This window comes from Lissotriton vulgaris, unplaced genomic scaffold (genome assembly GCF_964263255.1).
Source record: "Lissotriton vulgaris unplaced genomic scaffold, aLisVul1.2 SCAFFOLD_3085, whole genome shotgun sequence".
Classification (NCBI taxonomy): domain Eukaryota; kingdom Metazoa; phylum Chordata; class Amphibia; order Caudata; family Salamandridae; genus Lissotriton; species Lissotriton vulgaris.
This window is the reverse complement of record NW_028241906.1, coordinates 34,355-51,868: the sequence shown is the minus strand read 5'-3', so window position 1 is coordinate 51,868 and position 17,514 is coordinate 34,355. Positions and strand designations below refer to the sequence as shown.

At 44.7% G+C, this 17,514-nt stretch overlaps 1 protein-coding gene across 1 annotated transcript in view; it reads right to left on the bottom strand.

Annotated features, from left to right (window-relative positions):
• Positions 1-617: 617 nt before the first annotated feature.
• The window catches only part of LOC147669142 (uncharacterized), a gene marked incomplete at its 5' end in the record, with an annotated part of 45,271 nt that continues 28,374 nt past the window's right edge, over positions 618-17,514 (bottom strand). Inside the window, 2 exons of the mRNA XM_086948196.1 lie at positions 618-986; positions 1,072-1,191. Of these exons, the coding sequence (XP_086804322.1) occupies positions 958-986; positions 1,072-1,191 (149 nt within the window). The remainder of the gene's footprint in view (positions 987-1,071; positions 1,192-17,514) is intronic.

Here is a 17,514-nt window from a genome sequence, read left to right as displayed (position 1 = left end):
TTTGTCTTAAGTTAGTTCTGTGAATCGGGCCCAATGTGAATTGGACTGGAGACAGAGGATAAAATAAATGAGTGGAGTTACAGAGAGATACCACACTCTATGAACCAAGATACCCCATGTTTTCTTTTAAAGGGCAGAGTACTGTGACCTGTTTCCCACCATCTTGAATGAGTAGAACAAAGTATAAAGGAGTTTATGGACTGGAATTGACTGAGAGGGTGGAACGCACATAGGATAGGAACACCCAAAGGCACAATGACAATCAGAAGGAGACTTTGTGCTGATGTGTTTGAGTGCTGAGCGAAAGGAGGGAATGTCCCAGTGCTCAGATCTGAAGAGGGTGATCAGATTGAAGGGTAATTGTGTGGCGCTGGAAGGCAGCAAGCGGTGGAATGTAAGAAAAGTTACAAGATGCAGTGTCTTAGGGTGACAGTGTGTGTGGGTTGAGCGTTTAGATCCATATTTAAGTGAAGTTCTGGCAGGCCCATTGAAAGGCCCCATGAAGACCAGTGTATGGAAGAAAATGAGACCCAAAAGTCTGGATTCTTGAGTGTGTGTTTATTCTCCAGGTGTGTGTAGGTTTGTGTAAAGTTTTCCTCTTATGTTTTTCAACTCTTGCGTATATTTTTTAATCTTGTGTTCCTTTCTCCTTCAACCATTTCCTCTACACTCATTGATAATCTGCACGACTTATTCCCTACGTTCGTACTGTCATATTCTAATTGGACAGGGAAAGGGAATGTGTTGTATTCTGTACCTTTAAGTTTATATTGAGCTCATAGTGAGGGTTGTAGGATGTAGTGCCTGCTAGTGGTTAAACGGTGGGCGAATTTCCCTTAATAAATATTAATAATCCTCAATTGCCGGTGGTCCTAGTTTGTAAAAAGAAGAAAACAAATATAACAATTTGCCCAGCCTTACTGCCTCTATTCCACTGAGTTCCAGAAGAAAGAAGTCTTACCTGTTGGATGCTCCCAGCTTTTTATCTGTGGAGAAGGAAAACAAGCTGTCAGCACTCCAACTCCCTCACAGGTCCTCAGTGGAAGGAGCCCCTCCTTGACCCTCACTCACCTTTCTTTTTCTTTAGAACACAGTACACTGTGACTCCAACGATCACCACCACGGCCAGCACCCCCACGACAATTCCTGCGATCGCCCCGGCCGACAGCCCTCCAGATGTTGCAGGTGGGACTGTCAAAGAAAAACAAGAGAATTTGAATGGGAAGTCTGAATACAGCTACTGTTAGAGCCACACCCACGAAAGACCGAAACCAAAAAGGACATCCCCAGGAGGTAGATGTTAAGAAACAACTCATGTAAAAAGGACTTTAATGAGAGCTGTTTACCTACATCAGAAAATAACTGTCTGGGGAAGTGAGACTACTCAAGACCTGGCAGTAGCAGCACCCCCCTCCCTCCACCCCCCCAGCGCCTTGAGACCCTCACGGGTATGTAGTGTGCTTTACAAATTTAATTGTTGATTAATTGATTGATTGATAGTAGCCTCCTTTCTAAACTACAATTACCTGTGTCGCAGTGCATTTTGGTCAATGGAGTTATTCATCAAATCAACAGTTCCTCTAATTTTTCTTCTTTGCAACGACCAGCACATATTTTGTTTCATTTTAGCTACTCAAAAAAGTGTACGAAATGAAGAAAAGTTCACCCTGAGAAAACCAACAATGACCGTAATGCAATGGGGTAGGATTCATGCAATACCCCAATAGAGACTTAGGGCCAGATGTACGTCCCTTTTGTGCATGAAAAAACCTCATGGACAATGTACAAAGCCTATTTATTGAGTCGCAATTTATTTGCGAATCACTAAATAGGTTTTGCGTCTCGCCATTAGGAAGGGGTGTTGCCTTCCTAATAGCTTTTTTTTATTTATTTTTTTTTATTAAGAAAACAGCGGTCCTTAGGATAACCGAAATGAACCATACAATGACAAATATAGACTGGAATCAGTACTATATTAAGTAATTTCAGTACCCAGCCGGGCCAGAAAAACTTTATTCAAATATATACATGAGTAAGCAAGACCACCAGAGGGGTCCAATTCACTGTCTGATAGGGTACAAGCCTGTACCTATCCAAAGAAATTCAAGAGTGAGGGATAGAGAAGTAGAGCAAGCAAAAGAAAAATAATTATCAGGCAAGAAGAACGTGGGAGCCAACTGTCCCTTGCATTTAAATCAATCTTAAGCAAGTTCGGACAAACAATTACTGTAACAAAAATAAACACAATGGCAAATATTACAGAATTGCTAAAAGTGTCGACGGCGTTTCGATCCCTGGCTCCTAGTGAACTGGGATCATCATTAGGACTTTGTGTTAAGTTGCCTGTTTTGTTATTGAGGCACCTGTTCAGAGTAAGAAATAGAAGAGGACAAGAAGAGAAAATTACTTGATTAAAAACGACACATCTGTCAGACAGTGTACACAGATTTCCACATGTTTTTCTATTACCGCATATCATGGTGCCCACATGCTAATTATGCACAACTGTTTTCACTGTCATTCCTTAATATACTGTCCCAATTTTGTGGACGAGTGCCTTCCTAATAGCGACCGCAAATCTATGTACCAATGTTTTCCAACCGCAATTGCAGTCACAAAACACTCGGCAATTACCACTGGAGTCCCAAATGGGAAGGGTTCCCTAGGGGAACCCTTCCCCTTTTTGACAGGCTCTGTAAATATTTTTTAAGGGCAGTCAGGGGTCCTAGGGAACCATGGACTCTGCTGTCACCAGGAGAAGACAAGAAGGAACCCAATCATCACAGTCATTACGGATTGCACTCCTAGAGATTCACCTCCATCCAGGATTTCAGATGGTTTTTCAAAGTGGAATTGCAGAGAAAACACACTTGCTTTGCCTTCGTCAAGCAAGGAGTTGGATCTTTGTCCTCTACAGAATTACAGCTTCAACTGGGACACCTGCTTTGATTATATTTGTAAATGCTTCCTGTTGAGGTCTCATTTTTGTGAAATGAGCATCAGGCCAGAATGGAACTGCACCTGCATATTTATCTAAGAAGACTCCACAGTATTACACAATATGTCTACCCAACTGGAGTATTTTCTACTTGATAATTAGTAAGTGCTACCTCATTCGTTAAATTTCCAGGAAACTGATATCAAGTTCTGAAAAGTCTTAAGCGGTGAGAGTCTACTGGTCGTAGTCTCTGAAACAATTTGAAAACGACCGGTCTGGACGCGAAGACGCCAACGGTACCATTATCAGCGAGATTCACATTATCGAGCTACGACCAGTAGACTCACGGCTTAAGACTTCCCTTCTGAATCAGCTGTATAACAGGAGAATAATACGCCAAGGAACAGAAAATATATTTACAGAACTTGATATCAGTTTCACGGAACTTATCAACATAAACCATTGGTTGAAAGTATAAAAGAATAATGTAACAGACATCTGGGAGTTCAAACATTGGACACCAGATAAAGATGCTGGAATATCCATGAAAGAAAAGTTATATCTGCATATCGCTGCATGAGATATTAAGTCATCATCTGGCTTTTCCTGACGAAGACGCAGTTTGCGTCGAAACGAGCGTCAAAGACATTTATTTTCTCTGCCACAAAGAACATTGTTGTTATATATGTAATTGTATTTTTTTTAAATTTATGCAGAATTGTGATGTATGTATAATTGTGTACAAGATATACGAAATAACAAATGAATATGTGCCACAAACTGTATTTTAATATTTTAATAAATATATGTTTTTAAATTCAGGTAATTTATTTGCTGGTTTGACAGTTACACTCATTTTGTTAAAATATTTTGTTTTTTAAAATAATTTGGACTAGTAAGGCATATATATTTAGAGATCTATGACGTTTATAAACTTACAAATTGCCTAAGGATTTATTTTTCACAGCCCCCTCCTATGTCAGGGCACTGCTGGGAGTCATATCCACACCCCCCTCCTATGTCTGGGCACTGCTGGGAGTCATATCCACACCCCCCTCCTTTGTCTGGGCACTGCTGGGAGTCATATCCATCCACCCATGTCATGTCTGGGCACTGCGGGGAGTCATATCCACCCACCCCTGTCATGTCTGGGCACTTCTGGGAGTCATATCCACACAGCCCTCCTATGCCTGGGCACTGCTGGGAGTCATATCCACCCACCCCTGTCATGTCTGGTCACTGCGGGGAGTCATATCCACCCACCCCTGTCATGTCTGGGCACTGCTGGAAGTCATATCAACCCACCCCTGTCATGTCTGGGCACTGCTGGGAGTCCTATCCACCCACCCCTCATATGTGTGGCCTATGCTGTGAGTCCACCCATGTAACATGAGTTGTTTCTATACTCACCAGGCTCCACGACTCCTTCAATTCCATGTACTCCCACCGGTGGTAGCAGGGGAGCTTTGTTTTTTATTAGATTGTGCGGCTCGCTCATATGCGATGTTTTCCGTACAAATCGCTGTTTATACGCGACGGCGTTTTCCCGTACGAATAGCCTTCGAGGTCCCGGGTTCCGATCGTACTTGGCGGGTCGTACGGCATGTTTACAAATCGTACGGTTCACTAGCCGAGTCCGTGTCATACGTCCGGACCACCCTACACCTTCTTCTAAACTCTCAACAGGGGAGGAACCCCCCCTCCTAAAAAGAAGTGTTCTGAGGGGTGGAAAAGGATGTGTTTGTGTGACTTAAGACTGCCTTTCTAGCAAAGTAACACTCACTTCACCAGCCCCTCTTCCGGTAGCTGGACCCCAGGGGACTCTTTTTCCGGCTTCTGCAGAGCCTGATGAGGACTCCCAAGGGGATTCGGATGATGAGTCTCGTCCCTCAAGCACGTGGTGCCTGTGCTGTTCTTCCTCCATCAGCTCCAGGGGAGGATTTGGGCTACTGGACCCAGACAAAATTATTCATCCTCAGTCCGCTGCTTGGGCTCCCGGCAACAATGGAGCCAAGTTTGTCGCAAGACCACTCTGCAAACCCCTAGAGAAGGAGGTTTGGGGTTGCCATAAAGCTGAGTGCCGAAGGCCCACTCTGGAGGGGAAAGTAGCCTCCACCCCGGAGCTGGACTCCAAGATGGCTACCTTTCTTTCTAAATATATGAAGGATCCGTGCAAGGGCATAGACAAATTCTAGCGTTCATGCCAGGATAAGCTTCTCAATGCCATTTATCCTATGACCAAGATTTGGACATGGTGGAGGAGGCTTAGGTTTCAGGATTCATTACCTCACCTGAGTTGTTATCTAACTGAGGTCAGCGTGCCATCATTTTTGTGGGCAACGCAAACTGCGCCCTGTCAATGGAGCTTCGCCGCTCGTTGTTGATCAAGCAGGACCCCAAGCTCGGGGACTTAGCCTCTTCAGAGGCGGACGCAGTTGCACAGGGAGGCCTTTTCCGGGGCTATTTTGTAAAAGAATTAGGAACATTTGTGGTGACCTTTACCTTTTTGGATAAGGCGCAATCCAATATTAAGAGGTCTTCAACCAGTCGGTTTTCCATGGGGCCGGCTGAGGCAGGGGCTAGCCGGGGCAGAGGCTGCTTGGTCGGCTGTGGCTTCCTGCAGAATCCTCCCAAGGACAAGGCTCCGGTCGGAGTCAATACAATTCCAGCGTGAATTATAACAACTTCTACCCCACAAGGGGCCAGCGCTTCCAAGGCCAAGGAGGCTTCAAGAACAATGCTGTAAACAGCAATTCCAGCGGTGATTGTTTTACCGGCGGCCCAGGTCCGCATTGGGGGTCGGTTGACTGCTTTCTGGGACGCTTGGGCAGCTATCACATCAGACGCATGGGTCTCACAAACCGTACAAGGTTTTCATATAGAATTCTACGATCATCCTTGGAAAGAGACTCACCCTAGTCCCATCTGCTTAATGACTCGCAATGCACAGCTTATCGACGAGGAAGTTTCTGCGCTCCGGCGCAAAGGAGCCCTCTGTCGATCAGTTCTGCATTCCGATGGTTTCCTAAGATACATATTTCTAGTGGACAAATACGATGGAGGACGTCACCCAGTTATCAACCTCAGGGAGATCAACGGATGGTTGGTATATCACCATTTCAAGATGGAAGGGACACATCTCCTTGGGGATGTTCTACTTCGATCCGATTGGATGAAGTGACTGGATTTAAAGGATGCTTATCTGGTAGTACCGATTCACCCCCCTCATTGGTAGATCCTACAATTTTGCTGGAGGGATATGGTTTACAAATTCACCACTCTTCCGTTTGGTCTTTCCACTGCACCATGGTGTTTCCCCAAGGTGCTTCATCCGGCAGTGGAATTTCTCAGGGCCAGGATTTCCGCATGATCGTGTAACTGGACGATATTCTTCTCATAGCACAGTGCCCCAGAAACTTATCCAAGCAGCTCCAACAAACAGTGTCCCTTCTGCATGTGTTTGGGGTTCGTCATCAATGAGAAAAATTGGTCCTCAGCCTTTCTTAGAATGTGATTTTCAATGGTTGTTGGACCTGTGGGGTCCGTTCTCGGTAGCACCGTAAAGGTAAGTTTCAATTCTATTAAGGCCACGGAGGCGGGGATGATCCCACCTGGTGCACATTTCTTGTGTGAACCCATCCGTATGATGATAAGTAACAGATTCATGGTCTATAAGAGTTGCAATACCTGTTAAGAAATGTAATGGATGAGCTTTAGTTTGTACGCAATGTTGAAATCTTTGTACTCTGATTGTTTTCAGATGAGCCCTAACGCTGTCTCTGTTCTTCTAGGGATGGACTATTCAAAACAGGACCAGTGATTGGTTGATTAGCGTAACTTGCGCAAAGAAAGAGGAGGAATTAACACTGAGAATGGACTATGTACAGTTGATGAACACTACGAAAGGACTATTGTGTTGGAGACCTACCTTGGTGTCATGGGAGTTGATGTTTTTATTCCTGTTTTTTACTCATGTTTCATGCAAGATTTATTTAAAGTGTGTCTTTCTAGCTGCTATGAAAATTGTAATAAAAATAAAGCAGAGAAAGACTTAGCATAATCCTCGCCTCCGTGTCCTTAATAGAATTGAAATTTACCTTTACGGTGCTAGGCATATTCTCATTCTCTTTTAATGTTCATGATTTGTTACATTCCCTAATTCTATAAATAGAGAATCAAATCATCATCAAATCAAACATGTTACGGATTTTGATTAATAAATAAACAATACTGCATAAAAGTGGCAGTCTGTGGCATATTGTGGGCATCCATGATTGAGTGGTGCCCATCCCTGATATAATGGTGCCCACTGCTCCTGGTATTTTGATGCCACAATGGTGCATGCCTTGCCATAGAATAACTTTCATAATTCTTGACATATTGTAGGGTTCTATGGCATGTGTTACAATGGTGCGCTCCCCTGCGGGATGCTACTCCTGGTGCAATGATGGGACATAATAGTGAAAATTATTGGCGTCCTGTAGGCTTCTATGGTATGAGAAATGACTACCCCGGCATAATGGTGATGATACTATTTCCCATGAAATAGACATTATGGGACCTATTAGGATGGTGGGCGGACTTACACTCGCCCGCCACCCTTGCGGTCCTGGGACCGGCTGCCAGTGGTGCGGCGGTCCCGCACTGGCAATTAGGATGCCACCGCCACGGTGGCAGTGGCATCTCCCATCCACATCATTGTGGTGGGCGGTACACACAGCACCACCCGCCACAATGTTGTGACTGCACACTGTGCATTTGCATGCACAACGTGGCAGGCACCGCTGGTGCCTGCCACGTTGTGCATGCAAATGCAGTGGGCTACTATAGGGACCCCCATGTGCCCCCCACACCCTCCCAACATCCTGGGGGCCCGCAACAGGCCCCCAACTGTGAAATCTGCATGCCTTTCTCTGCCACGGAAAGGATCATTCCAGCATGTATAGTAATATGGATGGCAGTGTCTAACAGACACCGCCACCATATTCAAACCTTTTCCGCCCAGTCGACTCATCAACCGAGCGGAAAATTGCCTGTCAGTCTTCCTGTCCACCATGGTACCCCCCACCAACATAATCAGGCGGGCAGTAAATTGCATGCGGACGGTGGATAAAGGCGGGCGGATCGACACCGCCATTATAATAGACCCCTATGTTTGTATGATGGTGATATTTGAATGCAAGGCAGAATCTATTCATGTGGGACACACAGAGATTTACATATTAAATATGCATTTAAAAAAATAGTGAATATTGCTATTGAAATATTGCTTTTCATAAAAATGCATTTATATTTTTGGGATATTTGAGGGTATTTATCCAAATAGAAAACTTGTGTATGATAGCATAGTACGCATATTTTGAAACATGGGTAAGTTGATGTTTGAAGAAGAAATGAATGCAAATCATTTTGAATTTGGCAGACTTATTATGCTTTCTCCTTTATACCAGGGGGTGCTTCACGTTGAGGCCTGAGCCTGTAAGAACTATAGTTGTATCTCTGCTGTTTGAGCTGTTAAGGTCTGTCTATCTGTGCTATCCATCGCCTGAGAAGTGAGTTCTGTCAAACTTTTATTGTTTCCACCATGCTACTGCCAAACAGCTTGTCCTTCTTAATGATGGACAATCTACTTAGCCCCACCATCTTCAATGCATACACAATCCTTCTGCCCACAGTCATCCGTGCACACAACATCAATATCCTCTCCTACGCAAGAGACATGCAACTCATACTCTCCCTTTCGGATAAAACCCTCAACACAACAAGCTAGCTGGGGGAAAGCCAACTGTCTCAAGCTCAAAGCCAACAAGTCAGAAGTAATTATCTACAACAGGAACACGGCATCATGGAACTCCAACTAGTTTCTGTCCGAACTCAGACCCACACCCAGCACCCACAACAGAGACCGCAGAATAACCAACAAAAGAAAACTGGACACCGAAGAATATATTGCTAAAATTACGAGTGGACCTTCCTTATTTTCCAACCTACCCAGTAACTCTACAAGTCCTAGACAGCAACTTTTTGAAAAACTAGAAAAAGCAAAAAAGAAACACGTTAGAGCAGAACTGCATGCACGGATGCTTACAGACTTCCTAAGGGCAGGCATTATACCACAAGGCCTTCAGGTCAGAAACGTTCCAGGGATCTTCAGGGAAGATCTTAAATTCAAAGGCAGCTTTTGTGGCATCTCTATTACATGTTCACGCCACTGGATGGTGCTGGGGGTAGAGACAGCAATAGAACACTCAAAAGCAGAACTGAAAGAAATTGAGGAATTAGAGAAAGAACTCCTTGGGGGTGACGGGGTAGCCGAGGCAGAACTACTACTACTAGACAAACTTAACAAATCAATTGACGAATTTAATTCTTTTGAGCTTAACAAAAAAGCAGACAAGGTATCTCAGGATATAACAAACTTTTAACAAGGAACAGGCTTATCCCTATCTGAAGGAGAACTACTACACTAACTTTCTCAACCAAAATAGGCAGAATATCTGGGGTCGCTTCAAAAGAAATCAGCCAGTGACCTTTTCTGAATCCTCAGGAGGCTCCAGCGATTCTGACAACCAAGCAGGCCCTAGTCACTCGGATATTCAACCCGGCCAACCTTTTTTAGAGAGGGGAGGCAAACCCAAAAGGTGAATCTGGCACCAGTACTCGGGGGAACGACAGACCAGTAACAAGCATTATCAATGGGGCCCCCTGCCATACTAAATTCCAACACTGAAACCATGGAGACAATCCCCATATTTAATCTATCCAAACATACACTATCCTCCTCAGAAATCTCACTACTCAGTAAAGGTCTTTCCTTTGTGATCCCAGAGAAAACCAACTTTTTCAAACTCAAAGTAGAATTATTCCAATTCTTTTAGGAAGATTTGCCTCAAACTATTCTTCAAAGACCGAGAATACAGCACACATGATTCTGTCACAGGACTCAGACCACCATCCACCTTCTACCCCAACAATGGGATGATGACCCCTGAAGAGATCACATTTGAAAAAATCATCCTTAACAGTGTAGATGTCCTAAAAAACTCCAAACAATTCACACCCTAAAACATCACACTGCAAGAACGAAAAGCCCTTAATACCCTCAAAAAAGATACTTCCATCATGCTCAAACCAGCAGACAAGAGTGGGGGTATTGTAATACAAGAACGATCAGATTTCAACAATGAGATTACTAAACAGATCTCTGACCCTAAACACTACAAGAAATTGAACCAAAATCCCATATATGAGATTCGCAACACTATAATGCACATCACTACTGAAGGCCTAGAACAAGGTTTCCTTACCAAAAAAAGAGTTTGAGTTTCTTAATGCGGAAAACCCCAGGACCCCGGTCCGATACACATTACCCAAGATACACAAAGATCTCACGAACCCACCAAGGAGACCTATTCTCTCTGGATGTGGTTCCATCTTGGAACCTATTGGGAGATACACTGATTTTTTATTAAAGAGTTTGTACCAGGTCAAGACAGCTATGTACTAGACACCATGCACATGATCAACCTGGTAGAAGGACTAATATTCAATGCCACCACAGATTGGCTGGCTACCCTGGACATATCATCTCTTTATACCAATATTTCCCAGAATGAAAGTATCACTATCATTGAACAACTTTTGGATACAAGACCGAGGCTGGTCGCTGTCCCGACCCCCTTTATAATCTCACTACTACGTGTAGCACTTCGGACCAACTATTTCGTTTCCAGCATCCAGTACTATCAGCAATGCTCTGGAACCAGTATGGGGGCAGTTTTTGCTCCAAACGTAGCAAATATTTACGTGAATCATGTGGAACAGACCTATGCACTGAGTAACATAAACCCCCAACTGGCACACATTAAATGTTGGCACAGGTACATAGACAATATTTTTCTTGTTTGGAGCAGCAGCAAAGACAATTTCTATGTATTTGTCACCTACCTTAACCAAATCCAAACACATTTGACATTCACTGCCACTCTACACAAATCATCAATAGCCTTTCTAGACCTTAACATCCAACACACAGAAGGCAAATTATACACACCACTTCACAGAAAACCCACTGAGAGAAACACTCTATTATCTTACAAAAGCCACCATCCGAGAGCCCTTAGAGACGGACTACCATTTGGGCAATTCTTGAGAGTAAGCAGAAATTGTGCTCTCAAGGAAGACTATCTCAGAGAAGCAGAAACACTCAAGACCAAGTTAATTTCTAGAGGCTACCCTAACAAGATTGTCAGAAGATCTCTAAAACGAGCATGGTATTGTCCAAGAGACGAATTGCTTGTCACTAGACCTAAGAAACAAGTCAACAAAATTGTCTGTGTGACAACTTTTGGCGTACACACCAACAAAATCCGCAACCTTATTACCAAACATTGGAACTTAATCAGAAATATAGACACATCCATTGAAGTACCTATGTTTGCATATAAAAGGGCAAAAAACCTGAAGGACCACCTGGTCAGATCCTCCACTGAGACAGCTAAAAAGAAAGGAGGTACCCTTGAAGCTACGTGGGGTCTCCCACCTGTGTTAGGCCACCACAAATGTGGTAACTGTGTTGCGTGTCCTTACACGGAAAACACTGCCACATTCATACACAAAAACTACAACCATGTTCTAGATTTTTTCTCTAATTGTAACACACACAACGTTGTGTACTGTATCTGATGTCCTTGTGGACTTCCATACATCGGACAGACACAGCAACCTGTGAAAGCGAGAATAGGCCAACACCGCAGTCGCATAAGACATCAAGTGACAACAGCACCCTTGGTCTCACATTTCATTGAGAAACATCACACAGCGGAGGAGATCAAGTGGCAGGTAATTGACATTGCCAAAATCCCAGAAAGAGGTGGTGACATTGCTCAAATCCTCTAACGACGTGAATGTCATTGGATAGACAAACTGACTCTATCAATCAAGGCCTGAATTCTGCAGAGGAATGGCGCGGCTTCATCGCCACTCTCACCCATTAAGATATACACAGGTCATGTGACACCAGGCCTACCTTGTGACCCCTTGCCAGGCTGTCACTACACAACCACTCATTCTCGGTCTAAGATACCAGAACCTTGCTACCAGACACCACTTGTCTACACACACAGTACAATACCTTCCATTGCCCTTTTGGTACCAATGGATTTACATGCCAATATATGTGAGACAGACATACTCATTCATGTAAGCCTTAACGGTTGCCAACATAATACCACATGTTACCTGTAAACCATCGTCATGCCGCTGTACCTACACAGCATTGTTACATACAGCAATTAGCTGCCGCCAACTTAACGTAATAGTGTTAAAAATTGTGATTTATTATGTTGTCACATGCTCTCACATGCAATTGTTCACTGTATCTATGCCCATGCCTTACACAAAGCATCGTCGCCACGTGAGACTGCTATACTCATCTATGTAAGCCCTATCTGTTGTCAACAGGATACTAATTGAGTTCTGCTAACTATAATCATGACCTCACATACACAGTTTGGCTGCTACATATACAGTATTTAGCTGCCTCTGAAATATCATACCCATCTAATATTGTCGGTAATTGTGATGTGTAATGTTGTTACATGTTCTCACATGAAAATGTAAACTGTAACTATGCCTCGTCATACTGTACATTGCCGTTATGCCTGTATGTGTCACCTATCTGCAGCCAAAGGCCACAAGTGGTAGCTATCCCCCTATATACGCGGTCCATGCACATCGTCATACACACTGTTATGACCCACAGCAGATCCACTCCATCTGTAACCGCACCCTGCCCCTGCATTCACATCGATCTCTCGTAGATCGTTTTTTACCCTGCGCACGCTCTACCGTTTATACGGTTCCTCCACGAGGATGCCGACTAACGCGGTTATCCTGGCCGGAGCAGACAGATTCATTCGGACTGCTCGTTTGCCATCCAAACGATTACGTGAGGTAAGCCCCACATCTAGAGACCTCCTCTCGGTTCTTCACTGGAGCTAGCACTCTCTAACTTGCTGTCCCCTCTACACAGGTATTACCCTCGGTAATGATCGCCCCATTTTGGGCCAAATCAAGCCTTCTGGATTCATTCTCACAGTTGAGACAGCATCGCGCCCCATCCTAACTACGACCCATCCTCTACCACATCATTTGGCGAGTCACCAGTACCAGTGGTAAGTTACCCAGACAATGACTACCGACACTACTTGGCTGTACTGTTATGAACCGTCCTCAATTTGGAATATTATTTTCAATTTGATTGTTCCTTTTGTTCCCCAATTATTCACTGTCCAGAACCCGGCTGGGTTCACTGTGAGTACTTTTACTTCACCTTCACGCACAGGGTTGACACGGTACACCACACGTGACCTCCATTGTATATAGCAGGTACATATCGCCCCGCTTTTCTGAGCTGTCCACTTTAGTTACTTGGGCTTTCACATAGGTCCAGTCCTCACCACATCTGTATCTTATCCTTCAGATGTCCCCCTACTCTTGGTCCTGACGAGACCCTCAATTCACCACAGGGTCGGAACGCCGTTGACGATAAAAAGGGAAACGAACCTTGCAAACAGCACTTATGATTGTGTAAAGTGTCTGTGTATCTCTCTTGTATATATTCAGAACGGTCGCTTTCCTTGAAATAATAATTGCACAGAAACCTTGTAAATACAGTCCCCAGTAATCACTCAATTGTTTTTTTTGGTTCTTCATATATACACTGGGGGACACTTTTTGCACTGAAATATTCTTGTAATTGTATATATCTTGATTTATTTAAGTAAATATAATTGCATTATCAAAATTCTTCGGTGTGAGCTTCCTTTTTTCTCTCTTTGACATCCCACATAACCCTTTTTTATTATTGCGATTATGCTCTAATGTTACCATACAAAGTAATTATATTTCTCCACTGGAACCGTTGTTTCCTATATAAAGTATACACCCTGGTTCCATAGTGAGTAGGGTTCCCTTGTTCTTCCATTTCGACATGATGCACAAGTCAGCGCATCGCCGAATCCTGCTTCCTCACTCTGAAGGAAGATCTTCAAATGGCTCCAAATAAACACCAGAAAAAACTATAATTCACACCGAGTCACCAGCAAGTTGTACTATGGAAACACACTCTACTCCGGTACTCTAGCAACTCACTAGAAGACTACAAGCCACCCAGAGCTCGACAGCCAGATTCATCCTCAAGCTCAACCTCCCACGCAAAGCTTACATCACGCCTCAAGGAACTCTACAGGCTCCGGATACATAAGTACACTCATTTCTAACTCCTCACACACACATTCAAGGCACTACGTAACATAGGCCCCACCTACCTGGACAGCTACATCTCCTTCCACTGACCACTCAGACACCTCTGCTCTGCAGGACTCTTACTCACACACATCTTACACATGCACTGAACCAGATCAGGAGGACGGTCTCTCTCCTTGAAATGCGCAAGCTGAAGACCTAGCTTTTCAATTGACCAACCTAAAACAGACAGGGCTAGTCACACACACATGCTCAGTGCCAGGATACCCTGGCAGATCATAGTGTGCTGCTCGCAGCAGTTAGGTAATTGCTGAGAACACTGTGGGACTTTGGCTGCTTCAGATCGGGACTGCGATGACCAGAAGCCCCTCAACGCCACACATCTGGGTCCTCTTCCCGCCCTCCTCACGCCTACTACATATAACCACGCCTATACTGCGAAGCCTGGGCCCTTTAAGCCCGTTGTAACCCGAAGGGGACCAGACCGGGCCACCCCTCTTTCATCTCGCTTTTTCTACTCCGAGGTGGAGCAGGCTCTCTGTAAGTCCTCATTTGTCATTGTATTTTTTGTTGGGGAAATGTCTGGGCGGGAAAGTAGGAGCAAGGCATTGAATACGGGTGGCTATGTAGCGGGGACTCTGGACAATTTCATCATCAGAGCCAACTCATTGCTGGAACATGAAATAATTTTAATGGAGCGTCGGCTCTCTCAAGACATTGCTACAGCAAAAAGATCCTCGCTGGGTCACATAGCGAATGTGCGCACGCCAGAGCAAAGATTGAAATAGCTGGCCACCGAAGCCCTTGAAGCCGTGGTGAACTTGCAAAACATTGAGACTATACAGGTTTAGGGTACTTTAGTACCAACAGGCGAAACAACGCTATCACCTATAGCAGAGACCAATATAGCACCAACTCCGGCTAATATCTTGGTAGTTGATAGTCCGGAAAGGCCCAATACCCTTTAGGGAATAGGGAGGGGGCGGTACCCAAGAGGAAGCGTGGCGCTCAAACATTTGACTGGAGGAAGTCAAAGCTTGCCAAACACTCTAACAATTTGAAACCGAAGCTAGACGCTGTAGGTGTGGGCAAGGCCATAGAGGTTCCTATAGTACCCATAGTACCAGATAATACTCCATTACTAACCTCACCCATATCAATCCTACGAGAGGTGAACACCAGTATTATAACTCCTACAAGGGAGGATTTATCCACTCAAAAAATGGTCGCTCTCCTTAGGTCTTTGCTTCACCCACTGGAAACTAGACTCTCCCAGATAGAGCTAAGGCTAACAGAAATTGAAAAAGCATCCTTAGCTACTGTTGATTGCTTAAAAACCAACAAAGTTATGTTGGATGGCGGGCAGACCAAAAAGGTTCAGGGGGGGCATTGCCACAAAAGCCTACTATATTACCATCCTTGGCCTCTGTTTTGGTGACGACCCCTAAACCGGACCTACCTTATTGTTCTTCCTGATAATGCACCAATAATGGCCAAAAAGGTCAAGCCCAATGACCCACACGAATCCCAACTGGGTAGTGCACCAACAAAGAAATTAGAATCGATCTTCTCCCCGACTCAAGTCCCTACGTAGTGGTCCTATCTGGGGTCCCGAGTTAATTGACCCGGCTAGGGAATCCTTTATGTCACTTAAAAATAAAGTTGCTGATTGGCTGAACAGACCGCTCCCAGGCCACATCAGCAGCGAGATTCTGATGGTACGCAGGGTGTCCTGCGTGGGTCATAGGCCAAAAAATATCAACGGCGACTGTATTCTGGTTAATTTTAGGGAGACAAAGACTGTAGCTCACATATGCGACTGGTTGTATTGTGACTCCGGGACAGCTATACAGTCTCTCCCACTATCTTATTTTTATCCGCCTGGACCCCTGTGCTATAACCTGGGGACGGAAACAGATTGGGTGAGAGTGGAAGCTAGAGGGGCGGGTAGGACAAATAGGGATAGGCTAGAACAACTCCAGACATCTACCCATTTTCCGACTTATAATCGGTATAGCTGCTTGGAAATGGTTGATTGACTGCAGCATAAGCAAGAGGACTCTCTGAGACCCCTGCAAGTAGCTGGAGCCAGCAACTTAGTGACGGTACCTAGAGGGGGTACCATAAATAATCAAGGAGATAGGTCTGAGGGTAGCAACTTGGAAATTGTAAAGTCACTAGTCCCGCAGGTCTGCCTACCTTTTGCCACCATAGGCTTGATCAATCCGGATCTAGGCCCGAATACGTCAGTCAATTCACTAGGTCCTCCAACTGGCGCAAGTTTGAATGAAAGAGGCCTTAGGGGTGTGGAGGGCAGCACCCCTAGCAATGGTAATCCAGGCATACTAACGATATTGTCCTGGAATGTAGCAGGTCTGCCCAATAAAATGGTTTGCCTGGAGTGGGGATCTTTTATAGATAAAAATGATGTATGCCTCGTCCAAGAGACTTGGGCACGAGAGGAACAACTACACGGGGGTTTTGCATCATTTAATGTGCCGACACGCTGGGGAGGGAAGGGACGTCTGTCCGGGGGTCTTCCTATCTGGGTGGGCTCTCACCTGGGTTGTAGGGCTAAGATACTAAACACTCACTCTGACGATGTTCAATGTGTAGTTCTAGAATGGCCTAACACTTTTAAGCTTGCTCTGGTCAATGTATATTCTCGACCAGTTAGCATAACTAGTGAATCGAGAACTATTGAGGAGTTGTCCCTTTTCTTAAATACAATCTCCAGTGACATCCACCTTTTGGTAGGGGGTGATCTGAATTGCCATTTTGAGCCTCTAGCAGGCATAAGGGATGGGGCATCCTTGGAAGAGGATGATTACTGGTCTATACCACCGACTCAGGCGCCTTCGCCAAGGTCATGGTCTCCCCTAGCTATCCAAATCACGGCACTAACTCTCAACCATTCAATAAGGGCCTGCAACGGTCGCACGCCATCGGACATGCCACCGAAGTGTACGTTTAATAAGCCTGGACAAGAGTCGCGGCTGGATTACATATTAGTGGAAACAAGGTTATGGCCCAGGGTCAATGATCTAAGGGTTACCGTTAGAGCTGAAAGCGATCACAACGCTCTAATCCTGGAAATCACCCCCCCCCCCCCCCCCCGGAGTTACCAAAGACAACAAAATGGGATCTGAGGACCCTGACACCAGGATCATTCTATCCAACGATAGACGTAGAGTCAGGTGGGATAAATTGGTAGCACACCCAGAAGAAGTTTGTAAATTATACTCTCGGATAGTGCCCTTACTTGAAGAGGTTTGTGTTTTAACCACACAACCTCCTCCCCCAGATTT